Below are 11,591 nucleotides of genomic sequence, written 5' to 3' on the forward strand. Positions count from 1 at the left end.
CTTTACAATATCTTCTCATATTCACATTATAAAGGTCCCTTTTGAAACATGAAGGAAATAAGAGACAAAATTGTTAGGTAAGTTTTTTTTCTGACCTTAATTTTCCTTCTGGCTCGATATAGTATGTCTGTCTAACATTCTAAAATCTTAAAATCAAATGAGCATCAAAACTGTAACATCAAAGAAAGTGTAACTTTTTCAAAATAGGTTTGGTGATGGTGAAAAACTATGAAAGAACAGGAAACTACGGCAAATGATGCAGCAGTGGGGTTTACCTTTTGGTTAATATTGTAATGTCAGCCTTTAAAAAATAATACTGGAATGCGACTTGTAACATGGCTTATTGTTGTATTGATAATATTGATACAAGTAATCTGTTTGTCAGTTGTTTTTTGACTTATTCATGTCACATTGGTAATGTAGTTGGTTACAATAATACTGGTTAAAGGAGAACACTGTCTTTTCAAGCTGCAGTAGAGAGGTACAAAAAAAAAAAGTGTTAACTCATAAATAATGCAAATGAAAAATAGCATATATTGAAGATAGAGGAGAACCTGAAGTCTAACCAAAAGACACTGGTGGTCAGCATGCAGAAATGACAATGTTTGTGGTTAATGTTTAGCCCTGCTGGTATTGTAACTATTGACATGGCAAATCCAAGACATCTCCAATTAATGTGTTGTTTGAGGTAGGGTTCACTACAATATAGGCTCCAATGTTGACTCAAAAAGAGTGGAGTTCGATTTAAAAAGTGTATAAAGATAGGTCACAAACTTGTATGTGGCACATCGGAGTGAAGTGAAAGTTCACATGTAGTAACCACTCTCCAGTGGAAAGCATGTAAGTGGAAAGAGAGTTGTACTTTGGGATGAGTCAGAAGAAAAACAGCATTCTGGGCCCAGTGTAAGGATTACTGAAATCCATTGGGTCAAGGAAATAGGGAAAGGGGAAGGCAAGGCACATCACTAATTCTTTATCAGGGAATCGGTTTACTATCCCAGAACATCTGACTGCTCCCAACTGAGAAAAAGACAAAACAAGAATGAAAATCTCATATCAATATACAGTAAATTTCAAAGTTTTGGGGTCAGTAAGAGTTCTTAATGTCTTGGAAAGAAGTCTTTTGTACTCATAAAGACTGCATTTATTTGATTTGAGAACAGTAAAAATTTATATTGTGAAACATTACATAATATATTTTAAAATACAATTATTATACAATAGAAAGGTTTACGTTTCCGAACATCAAATTTGATAAAACTATCAAATTTCAATTATAAAATATATATTGTACTATATTTAAAAAAAAAAAAAAAATCAGGATAGTGATAGTTATAACAACAGAGAAACATGCTTAAGTAGCTGAAGCAAAGTTTAGCACATTCAGGTATGATCTATGTGTATCTTTGTATTTGACAGAATGTAAGAGATTTTCAGCGAGTATCATTATGCATGTTCACAGCATGCAGCTTCATTTAGGGGTTTCCATTCATTCAGAACATACATGAAGGCTTAACTGCCAAATATCACCTAGAAAGGGACACACCACAAGAATAACTATCACAAGAACACCAATGACTTTTGCACTAAATTCAGCATTTTAAAACATTACCTTTAAAAACAGAGGATGAACTTGTCAGTATTTATGATGTAATATTTCAGTTTGTTGTGTTTTCTGGAAAAAAAAAATTAAACACAGAATATCTTTTTGATTTTTATCAATTTCATTTTATTAATTTTATTAAATGGCTTTGAATCCATTTTATTACATGACTGCATTTTTCCAAGTAAATGAGCAAATTCATTGAACACACACACTTGACCGTCTTAGTAAGTTCTCTCAGTTCAGTCATACAGAGGAGTACAAAGGGAAAACTAATACAGAAACACAACTGACCTAGATGCTGGGAAGCAAAACACTCACAGTTTCACAATATTAACTGGCTTGTAACAACTAAGTGATATCTGGCAGAGAAATACTTTCTGACAAATCCAAAATTTCATAACTGAACTATTACTGTTATTATAAAACAACAAATAACTACGTACAGAAGAACATTTGCTTTTTGGTGTCTTTGCATGCAGTTGTTTCTCAAATAGGAAGTAAGTCAGAACAGAGGCTAAAGGAGGCTAGCTCAGATTTGGGAGTAAAGATAAGAGTAAGAAATTATAAGAACACGAGTAGACGGTCTGAAGTGTGTCTATTGAAATGTTTGGTCACGTGTAACAAAAAGCAGCAACTTTGAATTCTCACAGTGGTTTCTACAGTAATCTACACTTGAAAAACTTATAATTTATAACTTTTTCAAGTTAAAATGTATTTATATAATTTTCAAATATTTCCAGCAAAATCCAGGAATATAGCAAAAATATACACAATAAGCTGTGTTGCAAAGCAACCATCAAATCCTGTTGTATAACACTGATGCAACCAAAGGAAATACAATATGATGAGGACGATACAGATAACTACATAACACTATAATTTAGCTCATGTGTCTGCGAGCACCTTAAAACTTCAGTTTATGACTAAGGAATCTACTTGTTAGGGAAGAAAAATTAAGATCGATAGAGAGACCTGCAGGATTCAAGCAATAAAATATCTCTAAATTTTATGTGCCTAATTATGTTCTTCTTTGGATGTAAGGTTAACAGGTTCGGATATACAAAACATTTGAGTCTTCCATATCTTGTGTGTGTATGTGGGTGAGTGTTTGAGTACCAGTGAGCCATTTAGGACTCTGTACCAGAGGCCTCTGCTTCTGCCTCATCTTTGGAGGCTGGTGGCGTACCGTCGCTCTCTGACGCCGGCTCTTCAGCTTGGATAACAGGAGCTTCGACAGCCTCTGCTGCTGCTTCTACTTCCTCTGCTACCTTCTGCACTTCCTCTGCCACTGCTGCCACCTCCTCTGCTGTCTCAGCAACGAGCCCGGCCACCTCAGCTACCACCTCTGCAGTCTCTGCGACCTTCTCGGCCACCTTCTCCACAACCGTCTCAAGAGTTCCTGTCTTCCCTCTAGTGGCCTCAGCTGCTTCCAGCAAGACCTCAGGTGCCTCAGCAGGAACATCCTCCTCAGCTGCACTCTCTACAGTTTCTGCCACCTCACCTTCCTCTGCGCCAGCTTCTTCTAAACATACAACAGAGAAGAAAGAAAAATAAGGCATCTTTAGCACACTCATACTTACTTTTAAATCTCACATAAAAATGACTGGGTTGAGATTATACGAAATTATATAAAAAAAAAAAAATTAAACCCATTTTAGGACTATACGTTTCTTATTTTTATTTTTAAAAAGCATATTTTGCGATCAAAATAAAAAATAAAAATGCATTATTTTATAATTATTTAATTATAAAAATTTTAAAAAATTAGCATGGTGCAGTAATTCAAATCATCCTGTCATAAAGTAACTAAGTTCAAATACTACTAACATGATGTTTTTATAAATTAGAGAATAACTTTTTTTCTCATAATTTATTATCATTTTTATCATAAAAATAAATAATTATTACCATTTATTACATATTACACTGAAATAAATAAATTATATACTGAAATTAAGTATTCCACTGAAATAAAATTCTAAAAACAGATTTTTCATTTATGAATACAAAGACGTTATTATAGATCGTGGAAAATATAACTTTTGATTCAGGAGTGTTATACCTTGACAGTTTTTGTAAGGTGGTACTATAATCACCAATAACTATAATATTACTTTCCTAATATTCATTAATAAATCTTTTGAGAACTGTACTAACTGCAATTATTTCCAGAAGAAATATAAAACAATATAAAAATTAATAATGGTTTTTACTAATGTGAGAAACTATAATTATTACTAAAATATTTTTTTTTATTATATAAATATTAATGGTAATTTATTTAGTTTGTAGGTATATTATAATAGTATTAATTTAACTGGATTTAATTTATGCTAGTTACCTAAGAACATAAGTGCAGCTAAGAACATCCATATTTAAAGCATTTACACTTGCTGCCAAGCCTTCAAATTCTCTCACCCACAGCATCCATCTTACAAACCTCCTGAGAGCTCCCACAAATGGGTAAACAGGGAATATAAAATCACACATAACCCGATCACTGCAGGCAGCATGCAAAACCCAAGAATGAGGAGGGAGGGTGAAAAGAAAAACTGAAGAGAAACAACAGGGAGAAAGGGGCTGGGAGGACAGGTGAGGTGAGGGAATACAAAGATGGTTGAGCCTTACCATCTGTTCAAAGTTAGCAGTACCAGCAACTCTGTGAATTCCAGCAAAACTGAATAACAACCAAAGGGGCTTTGTAGTGCGTGTTTAAATAGTTAACTCACAGAGGGAACAGGGAAGTATTCTTTTACATGTCTTTCAATTTCTACTGTATTACACCACAGTTAACTTTTAAATGAGTGTTTGAAAGACAATTGAATGAAAAATATCAGTTCAATGGAAAAAACAGGAATCATAAGGAAATCAGCTCAGGAGAGAATCATCCAAAAAGTTCTGAATGAAGACTATAGGTCACCAGCCCCATTGTCCAAATTAGTTTATTCTGGAAAGAGTCAGAACAAAGAGAACAGGAACATTAGGAAAGAGATTAGGTAAGGTTTTGAGTTCGTTGTTCAATATTATGATTTCTTAGTTTTTTTTATTTTATGGCATTTGAAAGACCACAGTATCAAACTGGACCTGACTGCAGTCATTAATAGAGAATCCCAGGTAAGTAATTTGGGAAAAAGGGTTTTGTGAGAGAATGGGAGTGCACAGGGGTGCAGATGGAGTTTATTTAAGAGGAAAGTGACAGTGTCAAAGAGAAAGGCACCCAGTTCTGATTAACAGGATTTCTGACAAATAGGATCAGGGTCTCTTGGTGTGTTAGAGAAGGGTAACATGAGAACAACTACTTAACCCAATCTTATATTTACATTTATGCATTTTGGAGATGCCTTTATTCAAAGTGATTGCATGCAAGGTATCCATTTTATCAGCTCTTAATTTCCCTCACGAATTGAACCTTGGCATTGTAAGTACCACACTCTACAGGAATGCGGTTTCATTAAAATTTAGCTCACTTTTTTTTTTTTAGCTTTTTAGCGCACTTGTTTAGCTCACTTTTCAGTTCCAGTCTGTGGAACATCTAGGGTCTTTATAAACAAGCATTTGGCATTGCAGTTTAGCCATAATTCTACCAATATCTGCCCATTATAGCATCATTAGAGGGTCTTTGTAAAAACAATCCCATGGCATATAGCAAACATTAATCAGAACTGATCATGACCTATTTGCCAATAATCATTTTTTGTCCAGTGTTATCAGCTAACAATCAGGGAGGAATGGGACTGAATGGGAGGAGACTGAAAAGTAGCAGGCGTCATTATTTAGTTACCCTTTGACCTTTCTGAAACCAAAGCTATAATAGAGTTTGAGTTTACACGGAAATAACACCCAAAAATACTTTTTATGCAGAGTTCAGATCATGCAAGTTAAAGCATAAGTTAATTTTAACACAATTCACTAAATGCATCCTACTGGTTTTAAAACAAACAGATGCTACTCAGATATTTAAGAAACAGAACTATAATTAGTCCATTTAAATATCATAAAGTTATATATTATTGCACTTCGTGGACAGATTATGACATAAAAAGATCACTCATGAACTCACCATCGCCATTCTCCCCACCTAAAAAACAACAACAACAACAAAAATATTAAATGATGGCACACTGCGAATATGAAATGTTATTAAATCCTGAAGCTGCTGTACAAACCCCCTCATATCAGACCGCATTACAACACATAATATCCCTTTTTTTATAATACTTAAATTAGACAGCTTTTTAATGCTGCTGTTATTTAGATAAGACCGTTTAATATTTTTGGCTCAGATGCAGAAGTGTCAGAAACGCTTGGATTTGACAGTTATTTAATTAGCTGTCTGGCATTACGGTGCTGACCACAAGATGTGAGTAAAAGTGACTAAATAACAACATTAACACTGTTTAACCAGACCATAGGTGAGACTTACCCTTAGGGGGCCATGCTTTGGGTTTCCAGTCAGACTTGGGACGAGCATTAATTTCAGAAACACGATCAACAAAACGTGCTTGGTCTGCTGAAACTGTTTTGTAAGCCTATCACAGAATTCAAGAAAGACATTAATTAATTCAACAAGTGACCTGACATCAAACTATAACATCAATGGTTTGAGTTTTAATCAGACTTACATATGCCAAGGCACCTGCGAAGGCTCCACCGCAGAGGACGACATAAAAGATATTCTGACCAGAGCCACCAGGAACCGACGACATGAGCCTCCGTGGAACTACTGCACAGAGAACAGAGGAGTAAGACCAAGATTCTGGATGTGTGAGGCAACTATGTAAGAAATCATGTGTTTTTGCATTTCCATGAATCAGAAACATGGTGAAGATAATCTTAAGTGAACAGCATTTTATACTCAGCATGTGAATTACTAAGTGGACTCGAGTGTTACTGCAACAGTTAAGGGTTTATATAAACGTATACACATCAGTCAATTGATTCCTCAATACATAAAAAGATGTACGCATTATTTCCTTACCTAGATGATTGCTTTTATATCACCAAATATTTCGCTTTATATACTATGCTTCCATGACTATCAAAATTCTCCTCAGTGCTGACAGTTCCTTGTCCTAAAAGAAGTTAGAGGGCAGGGAGCAACTTAAATTTAGAAAACCATCAGTGCAGTCCAATCAGGACAGGAGGGCAAAGATCACTCTGACACAAACTTTGTAGATTTGTTAAGTAGTAACTTCAATACTCTTCTTAAGATAATCCAATCACTTGTGCCCAGCTAGATTAAACAGCTTCTAGACACCTCAGTGTTATTTATACCAGCTAATTTGTTAATCTTTCCCATGAGTCAATGGGTGAAGCAAACAGAAAAGGATATGTGCTCGGTTAGACTGCTAGGAACCAACATAACTTTTTCAATGTCAAAGGCTGATGACAATATTTAGTTTAGGATGAAACTGGCCGATATAATTCCTATATTTACATAATACCATTTAACAACAGCAAATAAGAGATAAATTATGAAAGTAAACTCTTATATCACACAAAATGAAAAGAAGGTAGTCATCTTAGTCTTATACTGACATCTAGTGGTGTGGATGCAGAGTAAAAAAAATGAAGAAATTAACTAAAAAAAAATGTTTAGTTACCAAAAATGCTCTGTTTGCAGTCAATTACATTTATTTCATTCCACAAGTTGTCCAATAATATATATATATATATATATTTTACAACACTATATTCAAAGTTCACCATTTAGAACATTTACTCAACCTCATGTCTGTTGAAACCCATGAACTTTTTACTCCAAATAACCAGCAAATCTGGAACGGCTGAGTGAACTAGAATTACAATAAAAGGCCATAAGTGTAGGCATGTCGTCCATCCTCTCATGGCTATTTGAGGAGCTATTTATTGAACAGGAAAGACAGTGTGATTATATCGATGCTTATTTCAACATTTTCATGTCATATTCTCATTAACTACAAACATCCTAACCTAGATTTTCACATTCAGTTATCCAATACAATCAAACACAGCACTGTCAGGGCAGACAAATGTTTGGCTTCAAGAATGTTTGCACGTTTATTAAAACAACCAGGGTTTCCCAACAGGGGTCTATTACTAACCCCCAAGGGTACATAAAGGAACTGCCGGGGTTTGTGAGATTGAAAGGCCAGTGCTAAATAAAATGTAATAAGAAATGCAAATGTTTAGAAGCCTAAGGTAGAAAAACTCAAATCCATGAGCGAAAAACACATAAGTGAATTTTTTTTAAAGCATGAGCTAGCACACAAAACTTTAGCCTTTTTGTTAATTACTAGTATCTAATAAGTACTTGTCACCACTGCAATACATACTAGTCAGACCTGAATAGTTGATGTCTGTATGTAGCTTAAAACTAATATTAGTAACTAATAGAATGGATACTAGTATCTTAAAAGTACTAGTAGCATGAAAATAGAGTAAATTTCGAGGATTAAATGTATACAGCAGCCACTGCCTGCGTCTATAGCTCGACCACGTAAACAACCACGTGAGCTGTTCGTGGAAACATACTATAGCACCCTGAGAACATTGAAGGTCACAAGTCAAGCAGTACGAGTGCTTACACCATGATGTCAAATTTCACCCGATTCCCTATTACGCAATTTTGTGTTTCATAATCCATTTAGTGACGACAGAATGAATTTGAAAGAGCAAACATTAATCGAATCACGTCCAAGAGTCCACAACTAACTTTTCACAATGTTTAAAATGCACAGGAATGGTCAAGGTATTTTTTTTTCTTCAAAAATAAAGCTCTGCAAAATGACTATTAGTGCAGATCTGCAATGGCCAAGATGGCTACATTTTTGTGTTCTTGGTGCCAGGCTGCGGTTTGAGAAGTGTACATGGTGTTCCCTGCAGATGAATGCGAATATGTTTGAGTATAGTAGGCGTGAAACCTCTGGAGGAACCTAAAAACGTGAGCGTCTTCTCGAAAGCCATTTAAAAAATGTGGAGCACCAACAGGATCCGATGTTGAGACTGACCTTCATGTCCCCTTAACCCGAAACTAAATGTAACCTGTCCCAAAACATGTCGTTTTTGTACAGTATCATCCCGCTCAAGCACATTTTCATTGTAGACAACATCGGAATGTGTGAAATATCACAATTAACAGATCGCGAAAGCCAAAAACGCACTGGAAAAATACATGATTTCTAGGAAAAATGAAACTTTATGAGACGGATAAGATGGTGCTCACCATCTCTGTCGAGGTGTGCGCGGGACAGGGACTGTCGCGCTAGAGGCAAACACCTCTGCCAGGCTGCTCTGCACCCAAACATCGTCCAAACTGAGAGTCCGACGGAGGAGCAATGAATGACTGAAGAGCGGAGACAGCTGAAGGAGAGGAGGGGACATGAGGGGAGGAAGAACCGCTCGACTAAATCCTCCCTCTGCTGGGAGTCCCTGGCACTGCCTTCTAAGCAAGTGTCTTTATATTCACTCAAATAGTCGTTTTTACCTGTATTATTTGTTTAATTTATGCTACTTACGTTGCAAAAAACATCTTAATTAAATTAAAGTGCCACAGGACGATCCCAGTTTTCATAGATTTTTCATGGTGCCAGAAATTACAATAGGCTACACTACATTTTTCTGTTAGTGGTTCCCGTTTATTTCTATCCCAAATCTTACGTTGCAGTAACTTTTACAGGGTGTTTGTGTGGCAACCTAATAGGAAACATTTCTAACAGTTGTTTTCTAGGTTTCATGACTGGATTTGCAGAATGGTTTCTGTGTAACAACCTGTTAGCTGTAGTCGAATTTTTATACTATTCTGTTTAATAGTATGTATATACAGTATGTTTTTCTGTGTGGGGAAAAGCTGCAGTGATTAATAAGACAGGACATTCTCCAGAGCTCTCTGGCCAATGATTTACACCTAACATACTCACTGTTTTGTGTCCATGCATGCTCTCCACTGTATGAAGGTAATGCCAGAAATTCCTAATGTAATCTTTTTACTCAAATCGTCAACTTGTTTCTCCTAAATACATAAACCTGTCTCTTAAATATTAAAAATTTAATCTTGGAACATCACTGGTTTGTCGACACTGAATGTTGGCTTCAAAATCTGATTTGAAAGTTGTATTTTATTAATTAGGATAGACAAAGTTCAAGAATGATTCTGTAATTGTTTTGCTTATAAACCACATCATTAGTCTAAATTAAAGGGAACAAAGATTAACTGTATATTTAACAATATTTATATCTCGGCAACTCATGTTTGCTGGAGTCAAGAGAGAGTGACTAGAGGCAAGTTGTATATACACATCTTTAATAAACATTATTGTACATCATTCAAAAGCAGAGGAAACAGGAAAAACAGAAGATCCACAAAGCACAGAGCAATCGTTGCCCTACAAAGGACACAAACAGTTACCATTACATCATTAGCATGGCATCTCTTAACAAAATGTGCAAATGACACAAACACTGACTAAAAATATGATAATGGTTTTACTCACATGTCCTGGAGAATTACTGTAACCCGTTCCGTGTTTTGTACTCATGCACATCAGTGCGGTGCTGTTTAAACAGCTGGTGGGGAACAGAGAGTGTGTTTAGAAAAATAAAAAAAGAAGTTTGTGCATATGTTGGAGAGATCATTCAAAGTGAGTTACCAATGCCCACAAGACAGCAGTGCTCCCAAATGCCAGGCCTACTCTCAGCATGTTTGGCTTGGACGGATCCGGTTTGGAAGCTATAAAGGAATTTCTGCTAACCACTGAAAAGAGAGCGTTTATAATTAAAACAATGCTTGATTTATTGGACAGTTTTGGATACTTTTAACTTGATAGTTTGTATATGAATTCATTTATTAACCCACTGGTGGCAGTTTTCCAAATATTTAAAATGTTATTATGCACAATATTCAAATTTTTTTTTTTTAGATGTAATAAGTATTAATGTAACAATTATTAAGATATTTAAAAAAATATTTTAAGTGTCATTGGATGTAAATCACAAACACTGAAAATGGTAATTAAAACATAATATATGGAGATTACAAATGTTTACTAAAACTGTAAATAAATGCCTGTAACATATAAGTAACTCGTACGTGCGATCAAACTAATGTATGAGCTGCTGTGTTGCTATGCTAAGCAAGGTCAGGCCATCTTGCTTTGCTAACTTACATGAGGCTAATAAACAATTGTACCGAGGAAATGTACTGAGACTATAATGTACGTCAAATATAATCCGCATTGTTGTACTACTCACTCTTATTGACAGTTGAAGTCCGCAACAATAACCGACCAAGAGGCATTTTGACAGCGTTTCTCTCCAAGACAAAATGCGATCCTTGCTCGATTAGTTTCCCTGGCTCCTGGAACGGCTGGCCTAGTGGCAAGTAGAGTAATCGATCACGAACGAATGAAACACACGCGAGTGAACATACAACCATTCAATAATTAATCAAAAACTCCATATTCTTGAAAAACATTAAAGGTTTTATTTTTTTATTGACAATGTTCTCTAAATAGATGCTTTAGTCTTTGGTCTCCTGGACAAAGATAAATTAAAAACTCCAAAACAATAAAAAATGTCTATGAAAAAATACATTTATCATCTTTGTTTCTTATTTGAATAATACATTAAATAAATAAATAAATAAATGCATTTAGCAGACGCTTTTATCTAAAGCGACTTACAGTGCATTCAGGCAAAAAATTTTTTACCTAACATTAATATATTACAATTATCCTGAATCTATAAAATCAAAAAATCCTTTTAAATTTTCCACTCAAAAATATTTGTGTATATACAATTAAATTTTTCTCTTGTTTTCTGTTGAACAGAACAACATGAATAATCTCTAAATGATATCTCTCTAACACACTTTAAACTGAATATATACCATGTAAAGCCACATAACCTCCTTTACTTTATTTTTTAACAGTAATTTCCACAAATACTCCAAGTTTTACTACGGTTTATACATATTTGTCATCGATTGGCTTTTATAAGTAGCTGTTTC

General features: G+C 35.0%; 2 protein-coding genes across 6 annotated transcripts; both read right to left on the reverse strand.

Moving 5' to 3' along the window:
• Positions 1 to 2,493: 2,493 nt before the first annotated feature.
• LOC132113776 (protein MGARP-like) lies at positions 2,494 to 8,973 on the reverse strand. Of its 5 annotated transcripts, XM_059521763.1 has the most exons (5): positions 8,811 to 8,972; positions 6,229 to 6,329; positions 6,030 to 6,135; positions 5,667 to 5,684; positions 2,494 to 3,128 (listed from the first exon to the last, which is right to left on the reverse strand). In XM_059521763.1, exons 1-5 carry the CDS (start codon positions 8,890 to 8,892, stop codon positions 2,734 to 2,736), a joined length of 702 nt encoding a protein of 233 aa, XP_059377746.1. In that variant the 5' UTR covers positions 8,893 to 8,972; the 3' UTR covers positions 2,494 to 2,733. The 5 variants fall into 5 exon arrangements, with proteins under 5 accessions (XP_059377746.1, XP_059377747.1, XP_059377748.1 ...); XM_059521764.1 differs by lacking the exon at positions 5,667 to 5,684 and having other exon boundaries at positions 2,494 to 3,125; positions 6,009 to 6,135; positions 6,229 to 6,326; positions 8,811 to 8,973; XM_059521765.1 differs by lacking the exon at positions 5,667 to 5,684 and having other exon boundaries at positions 8,811 to 8,971.
• Positions 8,974 to 9,870: 897 nt separating this feature from the next.
• On the reverse strand, positions 9,871 to 10,973 carry ndufc1 (NADH:ubiquinone oxidoreductase subunit C1). Its single transcript, XM_059521770.1, has 4 exons — positions 10,835 to 10,973; positions 10,234 to 10,337; positions 10,078 to 10,150; positions 9,871 to 9,969 (listed from the first exon to the last, which is right to left on the reverse strand). The coding sequence occupies exons 1-3, from the start codon at positions 10,878 to 10,880 to the stop codon at positions 10,091 to 10,093; spliced, it is 210 nt and encodes a 69-aa protein (XP_059377753.1). The 5' UTR covers positions 10,881 to 10,973; the 3' UTR covers positions 9,871 to 9,969; positions 10,078 to 10,090.
• Between the last annotated feature and the right edge of the window lie 618 nt (positions 10,974 to 11,591).

This window comes from Carassius carassius, chromosome 33 (genome assembly GCF_963082965.1).
Source record: "Carassius carassius chromosome 33, fCarCar2.1, whole genome shotgun sequence".
Classification (NCBI taxonomy): domain Eukaryota; kingdom Metazoa; phylum Chordata; class Actinopteri; order Cypriniformes; family Cyprinidae; genus Carassius; species Carassius carassius.